This window comes from Accipiter gentilis, chromosome 17 (assembly GCF_929443795.1).
Source record: "Accipiter gentilis chromosome 17, bAccGen1.1, whole genome shotgun sequence".
Lineage (NCBI taxonomy): Eukaryota > Metazoa > Chordata > Aves > Accipitriformes > Accipitridae > Astur > Astur gentilis.
Genome location: NC_064896.1, coordinates 21,224,622 through 21,248,736, shown reverse-complemented (window position 1 = coordinate 21,248,736; position 24,115 = coordinate 21,224,622). Strand labels below are relative to the sequence as shown.

The 24,115-nt window shown below is 38.4% G+C and overlaps 1 protein-coding gene across 3 annotated transcripts in view; it reads left to right on the top strand.

The window, feature by feature from the left end:
• Positions 1 to 23,783, top strand: part of HIPK3 (homeodomain interacting protein kinase 3) — a 78,995-nt gene extending 55,212 nt beyond the window's left edge. For all 3 annotated transcript variants that reach the window (XM_049820481.1, XM_049820479.1, XM_049820480.1), the window contains 13 exons: positions 1,785 to 1,904; positions 4,918 to 5,004; positions 5,845 to 6,029; positions 6,801 to 6,960; positions 7,348 to 7,471; positions 10,649 to 10,770; positions 10,940 to 11,064; positions 11,173 to 11,334; positions 12,281 to 12,577; positions 13,471 to 13,611; positions 17,425 to 17,660; positions 17,937 to 18,064; positions 19,708 to 23,783. In XM_049820481.1, the coding sequence (XP_049676438.1) occupies positions 1,785 to 1,904; positions 4,918 to 5,004; positions 5,845 to 6,029; positions 6,801 to 6,960; positions 7,348 to 7,471; positions 10,649 to 10,770; positions 10,940 to 11,064; positions 11,173 to 11,334; positions 12,281 to 12,577; positions 13,471 to 13,611; positions 17,425 to 17,660; positions 17,937 to 18,064; positions 19,708 to 20,184 (2,364 nt within the window). In that variant the 3' untranslated portion in view covers positions 20,185 to 23,783. The remainder of the gene's footprint in view (positions 1 to 1,784; positions 1,905 to 4,917; positions 5,005 to 5,844; positions 6,030 to 6,800; positions 6,961 to 7,347; positions 7,472 to 10,648; positions 10,771 to 10,939; positions 11,065 to 11,172; positions 11,335 to 12,280; positions 12,578 to 13,470; positions 13,612 to 17,424; positions 17,661 to 17,936; positions 18,065 to 19,707) is intronic.
• The last annotated feature ends 332 nt before the right edge of the window (positions 23,784 to 24,115 follow it).

Below are 24,115 nucleotides of genomic sequence, written 5' to 3'. Positions count from 1 at the left end.
GTGTACATGAGTACAGCAGTTGTAGGAGATGGCTTCCAGGGAAATTCCTTTCCTCCTGCTACGTGGTGTGTGTCACCAAGTAAATGAACAGGCAAGGGCTTTGTGCTGCATTTCCCCCTGTCCTCTTGGTATGTGGCAGCCAACATGCTATCCCTTGAAAAGAAGCTCTTAGTTATTATATTCATTTGTGATTATAACTAGTAACAGCTGTACTTCTCAGTGGAAAATAGCAGTGTCTTCTGAGCTTTAACACTCATTGAAAACGGGCACAGGTGCTTAACTGCTACATTTTTCAATTGCACTTCAATGCATTGTCTTTCCACCCCTAATTTCTAAGACGTTATAATGTGCTTAGAAAACAACTGAATGATCTAGAAACAATCCTGGTCAGAGTGCGATTCTCTTTACTCCCTGATGTAGGCAGTTACGGAGGATACCAAATACCAAAAGTCGACAGCATGGTGTTTAGTTCCTCCCAGCTTTGATCGGTCACTTATTTTTCAGCAGAAGTCTCGTGTGTACCTTTCCTCTCTACTGCCCATCAGTTTTCCTCCTCTCAGGTGCGGCTACCTCTCAAGTCCTCTGACTTCCATGGAATTCATCTTTTCGTATCTCAGTTTCTGGTTTGGTGTATTTCACCGCTCTCTGCTTTTGATTTTTCCCTTTCTTCCATTCTCTCTTATTCCCTGGCTGCTCCACCTTTTCCAGGGGCTGGCCGGCACCAGCAGCCCCTCTGTGGAGGTGTGTGGTGTGGGACCCTGCCCAACGCCCTTCGGCCCTCGCGCCTCTCGGACCTTCAGCCCTGGCTGCTGGAATCCGTGTTCCCTCCATCCCGACCTGCAAAAAGCTCAGTTTTCAATTGGCAATTGAATATTGCCAATTATTATTTCAACTCATCTTTCTTGAAGATTTTTTTTTAGTTTTTAAAGAAGTATTGCTTCTGGGCTAACTCCCCCCTTGTACAAGTGAGTTAACATTGCATGCTCAGTAGTTAAAACACACCATAACATGTTGTTTCAACAAATTTCTGTCGAAGCCTTGAATCTTAACTATTTTGTGTAATACTTTGATCATCAGCTATAAGAAAGGTAATGCAAAATGCATAGTAAATCATCTTCTAAAATAAAAGCATGTTGATCATTTCAGTGGAAAAGAGCATCTGACCATTTCAGGCAGAAAGCTAGTCCATTCCCGTTGCATTCAGTAGCAGATTTTCTCAAGACGAGGACAGTGCCTTTTGCTGGATGCCTAGAGGTTGTGCACGCACTCCCTTTCCAAGTGGAACATTTTCTTGAAATGCAGGTGTGTCAGATGTGTAAAAGACTGATACACTGGAAACGGCAAACGGGAAGGATTTGTATCAAGTTGTATAATGAGAGTATGCAAAAAAAAGTCATCAAACTTCTGTATGCAAAGCAAAGCACTCCTACTAATGTTCCTGTTTAGAATGAAAATACTACATTTAGGATTTGAATAGGTTGAGGAGGTTATGACAGCCACCCTCCCCAGCTCCTCATTTCTGTAGCTGAACTTTAAAAGCTTCCTTATATAGGTCACTTCAGAGGTTTGTTTATGTATGGCTTTCTCTCAGAGACAGAGAGCGCAGTATCAAGCGCTCAGTGTTAGGTTTCTCCATTATGCAAGATGTAGTTGTCAAAGTACAGTGCTCTGAGGGTGGTGTCATTTCATTTAGAAAATGGCAAAATGAAAGTTTTTAATTGTGTGGATCAGATTTTGAAAATCAGAGGTAAACTATTTCCCATGGTGTTTTTTTTCTTCCTCAGATTCGTTATATTTCACAGACTCAAGGTTTGCCAGGAGAGCAGTTGTTAAGCATGGGAACGAAAACTGCAAGATTTTTCTGTAGAGAAACGGATGCACCATATTCTAGTTGGAGATTAAAGGTAAACAGTATAATGTAACAGAAAACAGCACATTATTTTGTGAGCAGAGAAACTAGAGAGGCCAAGATTTACTACAATACTGTTAGGTCCCTTCTGCGTCTTCTGTGTTTATCAGTCCCCATCTGTATCCCTTACATTTTTCCCATTTCCCAAAACCAGTGCTCGAAGCTCTTGCCCATGTTTCCTCCTGCTGGCTGGCCCAGAGGCCGGTCTGGTGCAGCTGCCAGGCTGTGCGGTGGCCAGTGCGTGGCTGCCAGGTGGAGACTTCAAATTAAGCGTCGTATCTCCAGAGGTACTAAATGGGTGGGGGTTTTGTTCGGTTGGTTTGGTTTGGGGTTTTTTTCTTGCTCTGTTACTACTTTTCGTTTCACTTTAAAGAATTTGTCTCTGAGGCCTGAACTGCTCAGTCAAAATTTGTTCAAAACTGGCTTCAGGATCAGAAGTTCCTAGGACAAAAAGGAGATTAAGAAACAATATGACTGTGTACAGCTTATTTCCTTCAGATCTCCTGCTAAAACAGTCTTTGGCTGAAAGCTACAATACGATGAAAGCAGATGAAATTTAAAAAATGTACTTTTATGGTCTGCACACCTTGCTTCTCTCTAAGCAACATTATTGCACAGTGGCCATAAACAGAGCTTTAACTTCCTATGCATATATATATATATTTGTCGTGGTTTAACCCCAGCCAGCAACCAAGCACCACGCAGCTGCTCTATCACTCCCCTCCTCATCTGGATGGGGGGAGAAAATGTAATGAAAGGCTCATGGGTCGAGATAAGGACAGGGAGAGATCACTCACCAGTTACCGTCACGGGCAAAACAGACTCGACTTGGAGAAATTGGATTAATTTATTACCAATCAAATCAGACTAGGATAATGAGAAAGAAACCCAAATCTTAAAAAAACCTTCCTCCACCTTGGGCTCAGCTTGGGCTCAACTCCACTGCCAATTTCTCTACCTCCTCCCCGCTCAGTGGCTGTGCAGGGGGATGGGGAATGGGATTTGGGGTCAGCTCATCACACGTTGTCTCTGCTGCTCCTTCCTCCTCAGGGGCAGGACTCCTCACACTCTTCCCCTGCTCCAGCGTGGGGTCCCTCCCACAGGAGACAGTCCTCCATGAACTTCTCTAATGTGGGTGCTTCCCACGGGCTGCAGTTCTTCACAGACTGCTCCAGCGTGGGTCCCTTCCCCGGGCTGCAGTCCTTCAGGCACAGCCTGCTCCAGCGTGGGTCCCCCGCGGGGTCACAAGTCCTGCCAGAAAACCTGCTCCAGCCTGGGCTCCTCTCCCCACGGGGCCGCAGGTCCTGCCAGGAGCCTGCTCCAGCGCGGGCTTCCCACGGGGTCACAGCCTCCTTCGGGCATCCCCCTGCTCCGGCGTGGGGTCCTCTGTTCCCGGGCTGCAGGTGGAGATCTGCTCCCCCGTGGACCTCCCTGGGCTGCAGGGGGACAGCCTGCCTCACCGTGGTCTTCATCACCACGGGCTGCAGGGGAATCTCTGCTCCGGCGCCTGGAGCACCTCCTGCCCTCCTTCTGCACTGACCTGGGGCTCTGCAGGCTTGTTTTTCTCACATGTTCTCAATCCCCTCTCCAGCTGCAGGTGCACAGTTGGGTTATTTTCCCCCCCTTCTTAACTCTGTTCTCCCAGAGGCACTACCACCGTCGCTGATGGGCTCGGCCTTGGCCAGCGGCGGGTCCGTCTCGGAGCCGGCTGGCGTTGGCTCTGTCCGACATGGGGGAAGCTTCCAGCAGCTTCTCACAGAAACCACCCCTGCAGCTCCCCCACTACCAAACTCTTGCCACGCAGAGCCCATACAGAATTTTTTTTTAAAATTATTGCTTCATGATGCAGCTTCACTGACTTTACGGAGGACTCGGGGAGTCAGGAAACAGTTACAGTTGACATAAAACTTCTGCAGTAACAAACAGCCGAGGAGCTCAAAGCACAAGTTGCGTAACTCTCCACAGTAACTTGGTAAATCCCTGGCGCGTTGGGCCGAGCGGCCGGGCTGGTAACGCTGCGGGGTTGGGTTATGTAAGGATTCTCCAATTACACCCTCCTGATTATTCCAGTATTCTGGTTTTTCAGGCAGTTGATCGTTAGGCAACAGTTTACATCTGGCTTCTCCGTATCGGAGAACTTACACGAGTTCTTGGTGCGAACAGTCCTCCACGTTTTCAGAAGCTGTTACCTTGCAGGGGTTAATTCTCTTGCGTCAGACTAAATGCTGTTTTGAGGGGAGAAAGGAGTTTTGGTGTGGACCATTGGTCATTACTCACAGTTTTTGTCAAAGTTAATTTTGGAAAGTTTTCTGTAATCTGTATGTTAATTTTTTTTTTTTTCCCTCCAGTACTGCCTTGCCTCTGGCAACACCAGCCTACTGGTGCTGTCCATGTTGAAGGAGGAAAATTGTAACAGAAAACTATTCCAGCTCATAAATTGCTGATGGGTGATGGCAATCATTCTTTAGGATTTAATTGCTTGTTTCATACGTCAATATTTAAAATACTTACACCAACTGTTGTGGAGGAGTAAAAGTATAAAAGTAACAAAAAAGAGAAAGCAAAGAGAAATTGAACAGCCTCTGCCTGGGTTTTGTTTTATTTTTTTACAGTGATATGATGTTACTGCTGTATGGAGTTAAAGGTCTGAGTTTGAGTAAATGGGTAAAATACAAATAATAGAAAACCCGTGATATATGAAAATATAAGCACATGACAGAGTTTCATTAAACAACTTCTTGCTAGGCTTTCAGCACTTCCTGTGTGATTTACAAACCATCTACTGTAATCCAGTGCTGTGATCAGTCAGATGTGAAATCTAGTAGGTTAAGTATTTTGATTTAGAGAATGAAAATAGTCAGCAAAGCAGCATGCAAATACACAATTGAAATATTAATTTTTGGTTTTAGGACAGGTTTTTTAGGTCAATAAATATGTAAAGTTTCTTTGTAGTTATGTGTGACCTTTATTGTCGACTTCTAAACTCAGCTTTCCTTTTCTTTTTTGAGACATTGGAAGAGCACGAGGCAGAGACAGGTATGAAGTCTAAAGAGGCCAGAAAGTATATTTTCAACAGTTTGGATGATATAGTGCACGTGAGTATTAAAGCATTCTTCCTTTGCAGAAGGAATGTGTGGAATGAATGGTGACTTTAAAACATTTTACTGGTTTTGAAATAAACAGCCTTTAGAATATTACTTATTGTATATCAGTCATACCCATTCTTCTCTGTATATGTTACTCTGAGGAAAATGTCTAGCTATGTCAGCCCTTTGGAAAGATCTTCCTTTGTCATTGCTTGTGTTAAACAATGGTACTTGCCCTTGTGGTGGGGGAACCCTTTCATTTTAGGTATAATGTATACTTTCTCTTGATCTTACCTGCCATTCTGGCTAAAAAAAGAACACATGCATCCTTCTATCTTAACTATATAATTTCCAGTATTAAGTCTGCTATCTTAGAATTCATTTTTTCCCCTTTTAAAAAAAACACGTAACTGTTTCCTCACTTTTCTTTAGCTTTATAAATCTCTAGTCAATAACAATAGGAAATTTTTCGTTCTCCTCCATATCCTGAAAAGAGAATGAAATCTTTTTGCAAGATTGGCATTAATACATGTTTGAAATTTGTTTTCTGAAGATTAACCTTTGTAGTTTAGGTTAGACCATATAAAGATCTTCATCCCAAATCTTACTTCTTAAATTCCAAGTCCCAGACTTCAGGGGTTTTTAGTTGGGGAAGGGTGCAAGGGAACTAGTGTGTGTGCAGAAAAAAAGTCACCGATTCTGAGCCAACCATAGTGGGAAAAACTAGCAAATTCACTGTGCCCTACATGATAAAACAATTTAATATTAGTGTTTTACAGCAGAAAGCAGTAACAGAAAGAGTTAAACTAATATGCATATCTTCTATCTGATTGTTTTGTTCAATGCCAGGTGAACATGGTGATGGATTTGGAAGGAAGTGACCTGTTGGCAGAGAAGGCAGATAGGAGGGAATTTGTCAGTCTGTTGAAGAAAATGTTGCTTATCGATGCTGATTTAAGAATCACTCCAGCTGAGACCCTGAACCATTCTTTTGTTACCATGAAGCACCTCCTTGATTTTCCTCATAGCAACCAGTATGTAACACACAAAAATTATTTTTTTAAATCTCCATTGTAGTGATTCACATGTATAATAGCGTTGTTTCTTGTACTATCGGAGAGAAAATCTTTTGTCATTTTTGTAACGTCTTGGAGAATTCTTTCAGGTGCTTGAAATGTTAGATACATCTACTTGGTCAAGGAAACTGTTTGAATAACTATGTTTTTTTCTGAAAAGTAACATTTAGAGCAATAGATTTCTAAGCTACCATTTTTATGTCTGGTTGTTAAAATTCCAACACTGCAGAAACTTGGGCTTGATTTTTGAAAGTATGAAGAATCATTTGAGAGCTCGGGTAGGCATTTCCTCTTGAGAGGAATGTCTCAGATACCTCCTTTTATGCACTGGTTAATGTGGTGGAATATATTGAAAATTTTCTTGCAGTTCTGCAATTGTGTATTTCACTGTGGATTTCCTAAAGTGCAAGCATTTTAATGAAATAAAGAGCTTTCCATCCATTTAGTTTACTATCCTTCCTGTTTGTATGCAGTTGTAGAAAATGGTGTTAGATGCAAGGAGCAGGAAATAGCAGTATTTTTCTTGATTTTAAAATATGCAATATAAAGGCTTGACATGAACACAGTAATAGCAGCATTTCTGTTTTTCTACTTTTGTGTATGATGCCATTCTGTGAAACTGGGAAATATGGGCTTTGAACTATTTTTTTCCCCTTGTTCTGGGGAATTGTTTAGACGTTTAACAACATGAAATTCTAATTAAAGCAACTTATTTTCTGGTTTTGATAGAGTGAAGTCCTGTTTTCATATCATGGATATTTGCAAATGCAGATCAAATTTGTATGACTTAAGTAATCGCAATAAAACATCACTTATGAGACCAGTTGCCTCAGGCAGTGCAGCTAATCTGACTGCGAGCTTTACCAAAATTGGTCCAGTAAGAAGTCAGGTAAAAACATCTTTTTTTTTTTTTTTTTTTTTTTTTTTTTAATTATAAATTAAGTTAATGCAGTTTCTCTAATTAATTTCATAATTGAAAAAAGTACATCTGTTAAGTGACAAAATCTTCTGTCTTTTACTCTCATTTTTTCCTAGTGTTTTCTGAAACACTTAAACATTTAGAATTCGGTGTGTTTCAAAATTAAGTTACAAACTGGGATTGCTGTAGCAAAGCAGTGCTGTATTAGAGTGCCCTCCAGTGGCCAAGTGGGATCACTGCCTGTGAAATGTATTTGAAAGTTTAATTTTTATAAGTTATTTCAGTTGGTGGGGGCAATTGTGTGAGAGATTTAGATGCACAGTTATAATGTTACCTCTATTGAATCTGTTCCCATAGGCATTAACTGCATCTGCCCATTCAGTTTTGCACCAAGGGATACCACTGCAGGCAGGAACTGCTCAGTTTGGTTGCAGTGATGTTTTCCAACAGGCATTGATTATATGTCCACCAACTATTCAAGGTATGTTTAACTGTAATTGTTACAGCTCCTAAAATACGAGCATTACTGTCTGTCTGTTAGCATCATTTGAGTTTTTCATGCTATCCACTTAAGCTATATATTTAAAAGAACTTAATTATGCCATAAAAAAATTAGCATGTGAGTCAGATCCAGATACATTGCACCTTTCTGAAAGAAATAGCAAATCAGCATCTGCAGAAAATGCTTTAAGCAATCCAGAGCTCCCATCTTCATATACCACACACATACATACGTATATGTATACGTATATATAATTTGGATAAAATAGAGAGACACAATGTGAAAGCTGAAGTAAGAAAGGAGGGTATTCTGAAATAAAATCTGAGAGGAAACAAGAAAGATGAAGGGAGTATCAGTGTTGTGGTGTATTCTTTGGTGGTGCAGTGTTTTGTTTCTTTTTTGGTGGTGTTGTGTGTTGGGGGTTTTTTTGTTTGTTGGTTTGGTTGTGGTTTTGGGTTTGTGGTTTTTTGGTGGGTTTTTTTGGTTTGGTTTTTTTTTTTTTTTTCTTTCCTGCCCCACCCCCGACTACCTCCCTAAGGTATTCTAGGGATAAAGATAAGAAAATATAACAGTTCTTGTGAGAAATCTGTCTGGATAATAAAGTTGCTTTTTTTTAAATTGGACTTCCAAATGAATGTTTAAGAAAACATCTGGAAACTTGGGGCTTCTTTTAAGGGTGTAGCTGCCCTATGTAAACAGTGTCGCATTTACTGTCCTACTGTTACAGTGAACCAGGACAGCTAGATAGAGCTGCCGCAGCTTTCGGATGGCTGAAAACCACATAACTAAATCTTTGAGAATTTTTATTGCATCGTGCTGTGAGGAGGAAAGGGCAGCTTGGCTGAACTCTCTTGTATTACAAAGGATAAGATTGATTTAAGCCTACAATTTTGTATTTATTGAAAGAAATAATTGGCTGCGGGTTCAGTTCTCAGAAACATTTGGAAGACTGCGAGGTGGAAATGCTAGCAGAGAAGTATTTCTGCAGTGTAGAAAACGACCAAATAAGCATAAGCATCTCTAGAAGGACACATGGTAATGCAGTTGACTTCTGTTTCCCTAAACAAATGCATTTGCATCATGCAAATGTAGGTCTTATTTGTTTGGAGGAGTCTTTAAATCCTCATTTAGATCTCAGAACATATCGAGCAAAACTTGTTTTTTCTCTTTATAATGGGCTGATCAAAGCAGAGCTGATGAAAAACAGCCTTTCTTATCCTAGTAATAGTCATTTATGGAGAAGGAAAGGTACTTTATATTGTTTGCTTATTAAGTTAGCTTGATTATAGTCTTCATTTCCAAAGATGCAATTTATCTGTCTTGGTGATGTTCAGCTTCATGTTGAGATCAAATCTTGAAATGATGGATTTTATAGGAAGTAGGATTTTTAAGGATGACTTTCAAACTCCTCCTTAGTTCTCCCTCTGCATTTTGACGTTCTAGAAATCACACTAGATTCACTCTGGAAAAAAACCCCCAAACACTTTTAACCTAAACTTAGAGCCCAGGAAGTCTTTATCTCTTTAGATAAAGACAGATACTGCAGACTTTATCAGTAATGTTATTTGTGGCTGCTGCATCTATCTTGGGTTCCAGAAACTCAGGAGAGCTCCAAGTATTCATCGTGCAGAGTGTCACAGGCTGTATGAGCTAAATGCATAACTTCATACAGAATTTCCTTCTGTGCACTTAGTATGGCTAAGTAATTTCTTACAGAAATTGTATATATGCTTTATACAATGACATATTCCATAATTTAAAAACCCTTCTGATTTCATTATACCCAGGTGAATAAAGTGATTATGGAAAAGGAAACAGTACAGGCAAATACTTTATCTGTGACCTGTATACTGTATTCTTAGTATGATGATAAATTTCCAAGTTTAAATTCTGCTACAGGTTGAATAAAGGAAATATATTGTTTTAATCACATAGGTGACAAGTTGAGTTGCTGGCACGGAGGGAAGGGGATATTAATGGTATCTGGCACTGCTTCAAGGTTTCCCTGCTTGGCTGCTCTGTCAAATATCTGAAGTGCTAAAGCTCACTACTTCTGTCAGAGTTAAGTTAAGTTAAGCTAAGCTGTCCTGGATGACTGTGTGGAAAAAATTAGTCAACAGCATTTCGAAACTAAAAGCTTTGGACTGCATGGTTATAACTCAGTATTGCGTTGCGACACGAGAGAGTTACATCAGATGAAGATTTTCTTTCATACTTTATTGTAAAGATTTTAAAAAAAAACAAACGACTTTTAACCTTTAGTTTAGTAGTTCTTTAGTAGATACCTCCGAACGCCCATTGCTTAGTCTTTGACTAAAGCACAAAGCACAAAGTGCTGTTAGAAGGTGAAATTAGTATATTTGCCTAGCCAGGATTTTCTTCTAGCATAGCTGTTCTGTTGCAATGTCTGTTGAAAAAAACTTCTCTTCATTTTAGTTTAACATTATTATGTCAAAAATTATTATTAGTAGTAAACATTGCAGCATTGCTGTACGTCTGTTAGTTTCTTGTGACAATAAAGAAATCTATACAGAGCATGAGATGCATCTTTTTCCTGCTATGGTCTTGTGGTAATATTTCAACAGTGCTACAGTTTGCATTATGTTGACGAAGGAAGAAATAGGATTATGGATTCTACTGCAAATTTTTGATGGCATACACAGAAAATTCTACATTGTTTCCGACAAAACTGATGGTAACAGATAGGGGCATTATACATGTGGCTATAAAAGCTTAGAGGAATGGGTTTCAGCTGGCTGGAAATACAGAGCATGAGATGTGCAGGAGTCAGTTGAGAGAAGCTTTGAAATTCAGTTCTGCTTGCTTTTGTCTGCTTCCTTTCAAATACTTGTGATGTAATTTGTGATAAAGAGTAAATGCTTAGCTCTGCAGAACTTTCTGCCAAAGTCATTCCACTTTCTAGTAGTCGTTTCCAAATAGTAGCTATTGGCAGTTCTTTCTGGAAATTACAACATCAAATATTTGTGCAGATAAGCAACAGCACAAAAATGTTTTAGGTGCTGATTTGGCTTGAAAGTCTAAATTATGGAATTGGATCGTAAACACATGAAGAAAAAATAGTGAAATGTTCTCAGAAAATATATGCAAGGCTGGTGTTTTGCTTAAAGCTTGGGTATGTGTTTTCCTCCCTGACAGGAATTCCTACAAACCATAGTAAACCCACCAGTTTCTCCCTGAGGGTGGATAATGCTGTTCCGTTGGTGACCCAAGCCCACACAATTCAGCCGCTACAGATTCGAGCAGGAATCCTTTCTCAGGTTAGCTTACTTTAAAGTAAAAATCTTCTTTGTTTTACTATTAGTTACTAAGTATTTTTGCCCGCTAGAGTTCTGTTGCAGTCCCTCTTCTGTTTGGTGCTGAACTGCAAGCGGCTAATGTAAATTCAGTCATTGCCTGTGTCATGAAATCTTCTCTGCTTCACCACAGACATGGTCAAATCAGACCCAGCAAATACTGGTTCCTGCATGGCAGCACGTAGCACCAGTGGCAGCTCCTGCTACATCTCTGGCCTCTGATCCTGTGGCTGGCCCACAGAGGCTTGGAGACTGGGGGTAAGTCCACATATTTTTGTGCAATACCCTCATGGCTTTGATTTAACAAGATCTACGGATGCTGATGCAAATGACCTGCAATTTAAAACTTCCTTTACTTTTCCTCAGGAAGATGATTACCCAGGGCACCCATTACAATTCAATGATACCACAGCCTCTTTTAACACATCAGATAACCTTGTCTGCCCCTCAGCCAATTAGTGTGGGCATCGCGCATGTTGTCTGGCCTCAGCCTGCAGCTACCAAGAGGAACAAGCTGTGTCAGAACAGGTCGGTAGACTCTTTCTAACGTTCGAAGATAGCGTATCTGTAGTTCAGCAGGCAGGGGAATAGCCTGTAAAAGTGGCATGTTTGTTAGTGACAATTGTACTTCAACAGTCTTTCTTCTAGGAAAATTTGTCCTTTCTGCCCTAAGTCTTCATGGTTATTTTGGTAGTACAGACTAGATGGAAAAATACTTGCGATAGTAAGAGGTTTTAGTTCCTGTCGATTAGTGTGTGCCTATCGTGATAGCGAAGTTGTCTTTATAGCCTTTCGGAAGGTATAAGAATATATTGAGGTAGCTCTAATGAGATATTCCTAAGCTTATGTGTGTGAGGATATATCAGGTTTAGACAACTAAAAATAAAGATACTACATAACAGGGTTGCAGGATGCCTTACAATCGTCTTAAGAATAGTCTTTCTTTCACTGGTAGCCAAAAATACTTTAGCTGCTTGCTGAAGAAAATAGGCCCCGCTGCCATACGAAGTATTTGCAAAGGTGTGCGACGCTCAGTAAAGGGGAAAGCATGGGTTACAAACGGCAATGACAGCAGTCTTTTATTCAGCAAGAATTTCATCCTGAGGCTCCCAGCTTTTGTTTTCAGGGAGAACCTTTGCAGGAAATCTGGCCAGGCTTTGTTTGCTTGTTTTTCGCCCAAATGGGATTTTCATTTCTTTTTTTCCTTTATAAGAAAATGGGATTTTCAGTGTATTGTATTCAGTGTTGTTGCAAATTTCAGTCTTAGATACCACTTAGTTTGGATTTTTTTTTATGAATGTCTGAAGTCATCTATGCCCAGTATTTATGACTGTTTACTGTTTTATGTTTTTCTTAGTTTAGAAAATTGGTGTTTTAGCCTACACTGCTTGCTTTGTTGTTGTTGAAAATGGTACAGTGTTAAGGTCTGTGGATAGAGATTCACTAAATGTCAAATGGTGTGTTTTCTTCACAGGAGCAATGTGTTACAAAATACCAATATCCAAAATTCAGCCTTTTTATCTCCAAAGATACTTAACCTGAAGGCTGTAAAGAGAATAAGTTGTATAGAAGCACAGGACAATCATAACTCAGAAGGACAGGAAAGTAACTGTTGTGAAGCATCGGTCAGGCTGGACCCTGATTCATCTCTTTCAACCAAACAGCGCCAGGCTATCTTCATTGCCGGTTCCCCCAGCCCAGCAGTCAGCGTCATCACCATCAGCAGTGACACAGATGAAGACGACCTAGGACGAACGCACTCACTGAGAGAGTAAGAATCGATGTTTACTTTGATTAAGGTGTTGCTTAAATATAGCTGTCTTAGCATAGCTACTGTATTTAATGAATCTGGCTTAAAAAAAGACAAGCAGTGCACTTCTAATCAAATTTCACTGAGAAGTTAACTCTGTAGCAGTATATTATTTGAAAGTGAAAAATACTTTCAAAAGTGTACCTCATTAATCTGTGTATGTTAGACATTTTCAAACCAGAATACTTTCAGGTCCAGCATACTTTTTTTTCTTAATACTGTCATACCCTGTTTATCTGTTGAGGATTAGTCTTCTGGCTTTGTATAATCAATGCTATCATTCTAGCAGTAGCATCCAGTAGATAATATTACATACATATGGGTAAAAAATAATTCTCTAACAGTATGAAAAGGTGTGCTTTTGGGTATAAAAGCAGACGCTGAGTATGGTCCCCCAAAGGAGTTTTCTTTCACAAAGCTAATGAAGAAGCATGTATCATTTTAAATGAGAGCTTAAAAGTTTAATGTTTGTTCGACTTCATTTTTACTTGTAATGATTCTGAACTGGAGGAACTTGTATTTTAAATCTAAACTTTGTCAAATGTTACAAAGCTCTGAACTGTCAATAGTCAACTCTTTCATCTACTTGTTTTAGTATTGATTCAGTAAAAAATTTATTCATTTAGTAGGTTTCAAAAAATGCATGTTTAGTCTAGAATTTCCAAAGGAACACTGAAAAGGTTTAAAATCTGTTATGGATGTAAAAGAAACTAGGAATTGGATATTAATTTACATTTAAGGGACTTTTTATAATATTTGACCCCTTCTTATTCCATAATTACACCTAAGTCAGTGGCATATGGAAAGAATGAATGAGAGATGGTATGTTTGCTCACTTTCTTTTTGTGTGGTAGGTGTAAAGGTAGCCTTGACTGTGAAGCCTGCCAGAACACCCTGAACATCGACCGCGTGTGTTCTCTCAGCAGTCCTGATAGCACTCTGAGTACTAGCTCCTCGGGACAGTCTAGTCCATCTCCTTGCAAGAGATCCAACAGGTAAGAAGTTGTGCTCTTTTCAATAAAAAGAAAGATCCGAGTATACAGCAGACTCAGTTGATACTAAAAAATGCAAAAGATTTATGTTGCCATCTGGTGAGGCTAAATGATGTACTTAAAAATTAATTTATTGGCCTACAGTTGCACAGCATAGACTATTCTTTTTATCATTCGTAACAGATCTGTCTTGCTACATTGGAAGTTTTCAGAATACTGAATGAATGGTATTTACACAGACAATATAAACATGTTGCATGCAACTTCCCGTAGAACAAAAGCCTCCTAAGGTTGCAAAATTAAGTAAGCCAAAGTACAGTGCGACGAATTTGAAGTTACCGGAATATCTTTAATTTTTGCGCCCTCTTGTTCACACGTTGCGTATCTTGTATTGTAATCTTTAGTGATATTGATGCCCTTTTTATTCTACCAAATACAAGCTTCCCTTATGTGAACACTGTTCATATGAGCAGCTTTTAAACAGATCTTCACTGCTTGATGTCTACTTAAGCCTTCATTTTTGCACGTTATTCAAAATTCACTCTTAGAAAAGCATTCAATGTAACTCTGAAAACAAAAGGCATTTTTGCTACAGTACCTGAGAGCTTGACACTAAAGCACACGTCTGTGTGACGCTCGTAAGACATGCACCTGTGACATAGTCAGAAGCTCCCACTGGCTTGGGTTGTCCTGGTTGGGGCTTTTCCTCTTATTTTGGTCCCTGCCCTTCCAGCGCTAATATGTTGAAAGTTTACTTGCAGCTATGAGTACTTGGCACTTCTACAAATCAAATTCCTAGATGTGCGTTTGGGAATGAAGAAACATTTGGAAATACAGAGTTGCTGGTATTGGTGAAAAGTTTGGTTTAATATGATTTACCCAGTATCTCACAGAAATTCTGTGACCTAGGGATACAATTCATTTTTTTTAAGCAACCTGTGGCTGCCATAAGCATGACCAGTTCTTTTCTTTTTAGTCTACATTTCACTTCCTACTTTCTGTAGAATAGCTTTCTCTATAGAAAAGAGTGATTCAGACTTGGAGCAGTTTCATTTTGCAAAATGAGTAAGATTAGAGTCTTAATAAAAAAAAGTTCGTTTAAAGTAATTAAAGATTCTATCACAGCATGTATTGACAAGGAAATGGAACCGCTAGTCTGTACAGGCAGTTTTATATGTTTTAAATTTTGGACAGCCTGACTTAATGATGCTTTTAATGGATAACTTACATATATATAAATGATTCTGTTTATATAAATACAATCCTCTCCCTTCAGAAAAAAAAAAAAGAAAAAAAAGGCGGGGGTGGGGGGAAGACCTGTGCATGAACAACTTTGACATCCATTTGGTATTCTGTAAGGCCTGAACTCTTCGGATTCAGTGAACAAATCTCTGCAGTATTGGACACTGAATACACCGAAAGGTGTAGCGGGTTGCTATTCTTTCCACTGTCCAGGGCTGGGAAGGCATATTCAAAGGAGGTGATGTGTGTAGTCTGGTGAGTGCTAGGACTAGGGAAAGATTTTAAGTTTACTCAAGATGCAGCTCTGTGTTACGCTTAATCCAGTCACACAGGTTTTTGGGTGGATTAGTTTTCTGTTAAGTTACTAAATTGATCCAACTCATTCTGTGGATGCAACTGCTAGATCCAACAACAAAACCGTAGTAATGGAGCATATGGATAGATTTGTCATTTTTTTTTAGGGTGACTTGATGTAGAAGAGAATCCCAGACAAATTTCTGCCATTTCTGGGACTTTGGAGATATTAAAATAAGAAGTTGCCACAGTTACATAGGTGGTACATAGGTATATTTCCCTGGTCTTATTTTCAAGATTTGTCATTTCTGACTGTAAAACAAGAGAATAACAAGAAGCATTTGGAGAATTTCCATTCACATGGTTAAATTTTAGTAAAGATTTAGGTAACAAGACATGTCTTATACTGGGAGGTGTCAGGTAGTCTTACTGGTCGATAGTTGACATTGTCAGTCCTGCTTATGATATTCTTTAATATCAAAACATTCAAAACTTCAGACAAGTTTTTTTCATAAAGACCTGCTTGATTTAATGTTTTCTTTGAATTGCAAGGAACTGACGTGTAATTCAGTTCCCCTCTGTAACTCAACTTTAGGTCACTAGCAGAGGAGTGCATCAGATTCTGGTTTCATTAGCATTCAACTAAGTCAGTCATATAATTAGTAACTTGAATCAAAAGTTAATAATATAGAAATACAATTAATTGCTCAGTAGTTGTCACAGTATCAATATTTATTACTTAAAAAACTATTCAGAATTACCTAGCTCTGTTGTCCTAAGACTTCAGGTTTTTGTGCTGGCCCTCATAATGTCAAAGTACTTTTCACAAAAAAATTAAATTTTATAAATGGTTTTATTAATATCATCTTCATTATATCACCATGCTATAAGGACCTGTTACATTAGCTATAAAATCACCAAAGGACTTGACCATATCTTTAGGGATTAGTGAATTCTTGCATGTTTTAAGTTAAGCGTGTATTTATTGATATAAACTGGGGTTTTCATGTTTGTCTAGTTTATAGAAATTCTTAATTCTCTTGCTTATGCTTTCTATCCGGGAACTTTGTTAGCATCTACACTTACTTATTCATCACCCTATACCATTCATTTTAACTCCGTTAAGTGAAGGATGTCTCTTGCTGTCTATATAATCCATACCTGACACAGTCCCAGCTGAGGACTAGTTAAATTTCTTTTTTTTGTTAGTGGTGGGTCTGTGATGTACCTTCTGCTTGTGTAATAAATAATACATAAATGAGATTAATATCTTTTCTGGCAATATACCTCATCATAAACTAGTTTCCTTTCCCAGTTTGTTTACTACTTGCTGCCTAAAAGGTGTTTGGTTCTGGTTCCGCTGACTCGACTGTGGTCTCGCTTCTGGCAGCTGGCATTTACCATCTTCTTAGCCCTTTCTTCTTCTGATACAAGCACGGAGCTTCCATGAATGTTGGCAAAGGCTATTACTATGAGTTGGTTTCTCCACCTCTTTCCCCTTCCAGCTGCTTTGGTAAAAGCAGTGGTTGAATGAAGGAGTTTGCACCACTCGACCAGCACGGATTTCACAGACCACCAGTGCCAAAATAGTCGCCGTGTAAATAGCGGGTAGTGTTTGTCTCCTTAATCTAAATCTGTGTAAAAGAATCAATCAGTTACACTCAGGCAGTGCTCTCTGGAGGAGCTTCAGAGAGACCTAATTTTTCAGTAGATAAGGTCTAGCGTAGCTGCTGGTGGTTGATATGGAGCTGCCTGCCACTGTGCAGGTTGCCTCCTTGGTGCTCTCTGTCCCACGCTGACTCTCACAGACCCCAGGGATGGCTTTTTGCAGGCTCTGGGATGAGGCTGATTTCTAGAAGGAAATTAGATCAGTATGTTCTCTTTTGCTAGGGTAGTAACCATCAGGAGACCTTTATGTTTTGATTCAGGAAGAAACAAAGTAATCTTCTTCGACTCTTTATTTGGTGTAAAAATCTGAATTTCAGGTGAATTATAAGTACGAGATTATTTAAAAAAATAAATAAGTGAGTGCAAGTTGGTTACACATCTAAGTCTTTAAGTAGAAGTTACCTCCTTTGTCTGAACCTTGCAATTTATGGGTAGAATGAGTCTGAATATTGAACTGCCATCTGAATGTCTGTGCTTGTATAATTAAAATATAACTGTTTTATACACCTTTGAGTGGTTTTACTTCCATACATTTTATATGGCATTTTAATAAAATGCATCTGTATTACAAAAATGTATTTGTTTCAATGCAATACTTTTATTTTTTGATAGTATGTCAGATGACGAACAGGAAAGTGGATGTGATACGGTGGATGGCTCTCCAACTTCAGACTCTTCAGGACACGACAGCCCATTTGTGGAGGATGGCTTTGTGGCTAATACCAATAAAAATAAGGAAGCAAGAGCATCAGTTAATCCTGAAACCAAATCAGCTGTTTGCACAGTAGTGGTACCACCAATGAGACTTGAAAACAGGTTACATCTTGATGAACAGATGGTGAATACAGGTAAGTTAGGTGGTTTTTTTCTTTCTATACCAGTAGGTAAGAATAGAAATTTGAATATCTATTCAACAGCCATACATATGAAGATTTTGACCTACTCATACATCTGCTAATCTGTAATATAACACTTAAAAATTGTGTTGGTTTTTAAGACTTCAATTAGTGTATTATTTTATTATTTCTCCCTGTATGCTGAAGCAAATGAAACTTTTGTCTAACTTTTGTTAGAAGAGAATAGTCACAACAAAACCATAACATTGTTCATTTGTATCTTGGAAGATGCTACGTGCCAGCCACTGAAAAAGGGGCGGTCTGTCCTGGGAAGAATAAACCAGTCTTCTATTGTAGGAAACCGTCAGCAAAAACTGACATCAGCATTCCATCAGCAACATACAAACTTCAGTCAGGTATGTGTGCTTACACACATCTAAGAAGTATTTTTTTCTGTTTTGAGGTTCCAAACGTGCTGAATGCTCACAATTTCAATTGCTGTAAATGGCAACTGCAGGTTTTCAACAGCTTGATTGCAGAAGTGTTCAAATCTTGAAAAATGGATTTCGACTTACTGGGCAAGTCATAAGTATCTTTCACTTTTGGTCATTTTCTTAAAGCAGATGACTTTATTTTCAAAAATGATAGAAGAGCCGTACTGGGAAAATTATCAATGCCTACACAAAATCAAAGCATGAGACAAAATGAAAAATAAGTTAGCATATTTTTTTTCCTACACCCAGATGCTAAAATGTTCATAGTATGCAGTTAAAATCTGGGGCTATATTTCAGTCTTGTTCTGTTGGTAGCGTGCATTAAAGTGCCTGTAGTTTGAGTACCCAGAGATGGGACAGAGCTTAGCAAACCCAACTGTTTCTTACCTTTGCTGCCAGGTAGCGAAGCTGGGCCGGAAGAGGCTTTGATTGTAGTTCAACCCAAAGTTAATTTAAAAGCTACTTTTATTGTTACCCAACAACACATAGTAAATGTGTCTACTGTGGCTGAGAACTGAAGTTGACGTGTGACATCAAGTTTAAGCCCCTTTTAATTAATTAATTTTGAGCTGTAGCCGCACTGAGCTTTTGGTTAGGTATCTGGAGGTACATTTGATGTAAGAGCAATACCTGTTTGTATAAGTCTTGCAGAGTAACTAACTGTGAATATTAAATTGTAAGTTAAATACTAAATGCAAGCATGCCATATGTAGATAAGAGGATTTACCAATAATGACTTGAATAGTTTAGATTGAAAGAAACATTTGGGTTGGGTGACACCATCTCCCCTTCTACATGATTATGCGGAAGGATTGGTTTAATTAATTCTAAGCAAACCTTAATATGATCAGCATAGTATTAATTTTTAATCTCTTCAGTGACTGCAGCTCCTCAGCCTCTTGGCAGAAAGTGTAGAATGTTATTTTCATTACAGAAATTTATGCTGATCCATCCTTCTTTGTTTGGTAGATGCCCTATGTAGTTTGAAGCCTGCATCATTTAACAGGAGTAACTGATTTTTAGTCTTTCTCTTTATAACTGTCAATAATTGCCACATCTTCCTGTGATCATAGCCCTAGACTTCTGTTTGCCTAGTTGTCTCAGATATTTTCAATCCGTTTATTATTTTTTCTGCTCTCCTCTAAAATTTCTCTCCTATTTGTCCTCTTTGTGCCTCATTATGGTGCCCAAACTGAATGCAGCACTTCCAATTGATGCCAAGCCAGTGCTGAGTAGAGTGGAATAAGCACCTTGCTCATGTGATACATGGTATTTCTGTTAAAACAGCCCAGCATGGCATTTTATCTTTTTTTTTTTTTTTTTTTTTGCAAGAGCATTACAATAACTTTGTGTTCTGTTTACCATCTCTTATTGTCAGATTTCCTGTCTGTGCTACTATCTAAACAGCTAATATTTTATTTGTTTGTTTAAGCATTTAATTATTCCTGTCTCTATATTTCTCTTGATTTTTAAGTTGACTAGTTTTAGTGCATTATTCCATTTTTCAAACTCTCCTTATACTGGATATTGAATGTTAAGACCTGCCCGTTTCTCTGTGTGGACAGGTTCAGCACTTTGGATCTGGGCCGCAGGAATGGAACGGCAACTACGGTCATTGGAGGCAGCAGGCTTACATCCCAGCCGGCGTTGCCGGTCATGCTTTCTCCCTTCCGCAAGGAAGTCCAAATCACACTACCGTGCACGCGCATCTCTCTGGAAGTACCCACCTTGGAGGACAGCCTGCTATTCTTCCCTACCCGTCGTCGGCACCCCTTAGCACTGCTGCGCCTGTTGCCCACCTCCTTGCCTCGCCATGTACCTCAAGACCCTTGTTACAACATCCAACGTACAATATATCTCATCCCAGTGGTATAGTACACCAAGTTCCAGTTGGCATAAATCCCCGTCTCTTACCTTCCCCAACCATTCATCAGACTCAGTACAAACCAATTTTCCCACCGCATTCGTACATTGCAGCATCACCTGCTTACACAGGATTTCCATTGAGTCCAACAAAACTCAGCCAGTATCCATTTATGTGAGAACTCAAATACAGTATATTGAGGAAGCTCAATGATACAGAAGTTTGATTTAAGAAGAAACATGGTATTTATTAAATATTAGCCATGGCACAACAGGAAAATTATTTTTTTGAATCATGTAGACTTGGGTGCAATTTAAACTCTGAGCTTTAAAAAAAAAAAAACAAACTCACTTTTAATGTGTTTTGCACATTTGGTATAACTTGTCTTTGGTCATGTTATCTTCTTATATAGTAACTTTAGACAGGTGACTTATGGGAGCAGAAATCTGGTTTTGCTCCTGCTATTTTTTATAAAATTGCCTTCTAACTAGTGCAAGACACGTCTACATTTGGGAAGCCATTCAGTGTACAGAACTAGAGCAACAGATGCACATGTGTCAGCAGTACAGTGTAGAAGTAACTTGTTTGTATTGCGTATCTTGGTGTTTAAATGTTGAGTCACTTATCTAAAAGTTGAGCTGTTGTTCTTCACATTGCATGTGTCTTTTGCATGGGCAAAAAAAAAAAAAAAGCCTAAACATTGCTCTTAAATGTTGTTGTCCTAATAATCTCAGCTGCATTGTAAACTGTTCCCACACATAGTGCCTTAAATATTTGAGGTTGTTAATGTTATTACTTATATATAAATGTTGAGGACTGCAGCACTTAAAAATTCAGATCTGCTGATTTTTTGATAGCGTAATGCTCATTTTGGGTTTTGTGTGGTATGATTTTAGTATTGGGTGTGTTTTCCTTATCGAGAAGGCAGCATGTTTTGCTGTAGCCGAATTTTGCTGTCTTTTTTTCCCCCCCAGAATGATCTAGCTTCAAGACAAGACTTTAGTAGTGCTTAAGAAAAGTTGATTCAGTAGCTATTGAGTAGTGACACACAACACAGTATTTCATACAGGTAAATGGAACTGCAGTACAACCCAAGTAGTTTATTTTAAAAGTGTTTGTCTAATTGGATATAATAAAATGTTTAGAGGTGCGGTAGGCATGACTGACTAGCTAATGAAAGAAAAAGCCAAGTGCTCATTGATCCATGATGTGGTTTCATCTTAGCTTGAGCAAACCATGCAGTATTTAATAACTAGTAGCAGAGTATTTACTATTGAAGCTTGAAAAGATGTGAGTTCTTTGTGTGCAATCTTACATTTATGCATGGGAGAGATTTTAGTCTTTTTACATTATAGTATTTGTTTTAGCCTGTTGCGGGTGTTTGCTTATTTAATACATTCCGTCAGGGACGTAAATTACATGCTTTTTGCATTATTTTTTTTTTCCTTAGGAAGTGTGTCTTTCCGTTTTTTGTTTTGTTCAAATGAAGTTGCTTTTGCAGCACCAAAGACTTAATCATCCATTTCCTATACAAGGTAGCTACTTTTTCATAGACCTCAAGTATACTGTAGTGTAGAGATGGGGTTTACAGAAGGTATTAAGCTGAGGCTGTGTTTTAGCTTATGGGCAAGTAATAAATTGTATCATTTATCTTGAATGTATCATAGATAAGCTGCTATATAATGATTGCCACTTCAGATAGCTGTGAAATTAGGTGATTAACTAGTTCTTTCTTAGCCTTCTAATTTCTGTACAAGTCTAATTACATGAAATAGAAGCCGGGTTTTGGGTTTGGGTGTTTTTTTGTTTGTGTTTTTTCTTTTCTTTTTTTTTTTTTTCTTTTTTTTTTTTAAATTTTGTTTTCATGTTTGAAGTGTCGTAACTACTATACTGTAAATGATGGAAGATGATTGCATATGTTTTTTTGGTGTGTGTTATTTGCATCAGTATTTTATCTCCATTAACTTTGAGCTCATCACTGCATATAAGTGGATGTATTGATGTAACTTAATTTTTTTTATGTTTTCATATTGGCATTGTGTAGACACTTAAGAAGCTGCATCTTGCAGGCTTGACTTAACTTTTTTTTAAAACAAAATCTGGAATACAATCCTTGCAATGTTGACTGGAATAAGAGTGCAAAGCGTTTGAGTTTAACTCTGTCAATAAGCTAATAACTGGTAATCTTTTTCTTTACTCCACTAACACAAGCAGTGTTTTATTTAATGAATGTCTGAATGAAATAAATGTGCCTACATTTGATTTATTTTTTAAGTAATAACTAAAATAAACAGTATTAGATCATAAAAAATAATAAAAATACCAGCAGTACATTTTTAATCACACTGAAAATTAAGAAACCTAACTTTTCCCAAAAGTTTCAGTGTTTTTAGTAATCAACTCTATGCATTTTGTACAAGTGTGTGTATATAAAGTATACATTAGAAACTAGGAGTATCCTGATGAATTTGAAATCTTATCAACACATATATAAAGCCTAAAATATAGGGAGTCAAGAAAATGCTCAAATTGGATATCCACCTTACCACTTCAAACTTGTGCTATATGGTCCAGCAGATAGCTTTGTGTTCACTCCCTTGTGTTGGGAAGCGATGCTTTTTTGGTGCTTACTCCATTGCAGGCAATGGACACACCAAGAATCACCAATGCAAACGGAGAAGGTGAATTTTGTATTGTGATAACAAAAAAAATACTGCATCTTTTTTTCTGGGGCCATGGGGATCTTCATTGGTCTAATGTATTTACTGTACTTTCTTTTTACTGTGCTTAAGGTTTTAAGCTAACGTGCTTGTTAAATTGACACAATTATATGTATATCACAACAGTATCCTATCGTATGCAGGAAAAAGTTGCTGTAAATGTGCCCCGAATTAGATCTGCTGCTCTTTCTATGTATTGTAATTTTAGAAATGTCTGCATTTCAAAGAACGAAATACTTGGGATCCTGCCACAGCTTAAATTCAATATACCGGGTGACTTTTTTCCCCCATCCTGCAATACACCCGGAGAGAACGGACTCTTGTCACTGCAAGTGTCCGGGGCCCATCTGCAGAAAAAAAAAAAAAAAAAAGCTTTCAGGGCGAGGACCTTTTCTGTGGAAAAAGTCATCCTCTGAGAAGCATTTATACACGTTACCGTTTTAATGCCTTTTTTAAATAAAACACTGCATGACTACGGAATTGCATATCTGCATATTACTTTAATTTGCAAGATTTTATATGAATTTCTTGTGTTCAGTTTTTAACTTTACTTCAGGGTGTTTTATTGGTCAAATATGCTACTGTATTAACTTTCTTGGTTTTAAGTTTTAAATTTTCTGTTTTTACTGCTAATTAACTTGGTTTGTGTTAAGTAAAAGTTAAATCACACTGCAAGCTGTAGGAAGACTTGTTCTAGAAATACCCAGTGATAGAGACTTGATTAATAAGTTTGAACTGTTACTGTTTAACAATTTGTAGACTCGTGGCTTTTTTTTTTTGCTTTGGATTTCTATGCTACACTAGTTCGCCATGTAGCAATTGCACTGTGCAATATTACAATATGAGGACTGGGAAAATTTTTTATGGATGTAATGTCTCTTACAGTTTGCGATAGTATTTCTTTCTAGTTCTCAGTGATTTAAATGTGACCAAGCCTTCTGTACTTTGTCACAAAAAGCGGGTTTTCCAGGTGACTATTTTGGTGAGTGTCAAAATAAGAATTTATGGTGTATTACTGTCGAGATTCACTTTGAATTAAAATATATATTGCAGCAGATGACTTTTGGTGGCTTTCATTTTTTTTTGCTGTGTTACATCAAAGCCGGGTTAAGGCAAAAATGACGAAAATTCACAGGGAGGGCCTCAAAGTTCTGATATGCTGATTTGACTAAGCTTCTCTTCTTTCTGAAATTTTAACTTTTATTACCTTTCAAGGTTTGCTTAGGAGGATCTTGAGATTCTGCCTTTAGCGTAGCCAAACCTTGAAGGTTCCTTGTTCTGGATGTCCCACTTTTGCAACCTTTGAAAAAGGTTATCTGGCCCAGATAACCAGCAGAGACATCAGCGCTGCCGAAGTTCGTACCGAGCCTGTGGCGACTGCTGCTTGGC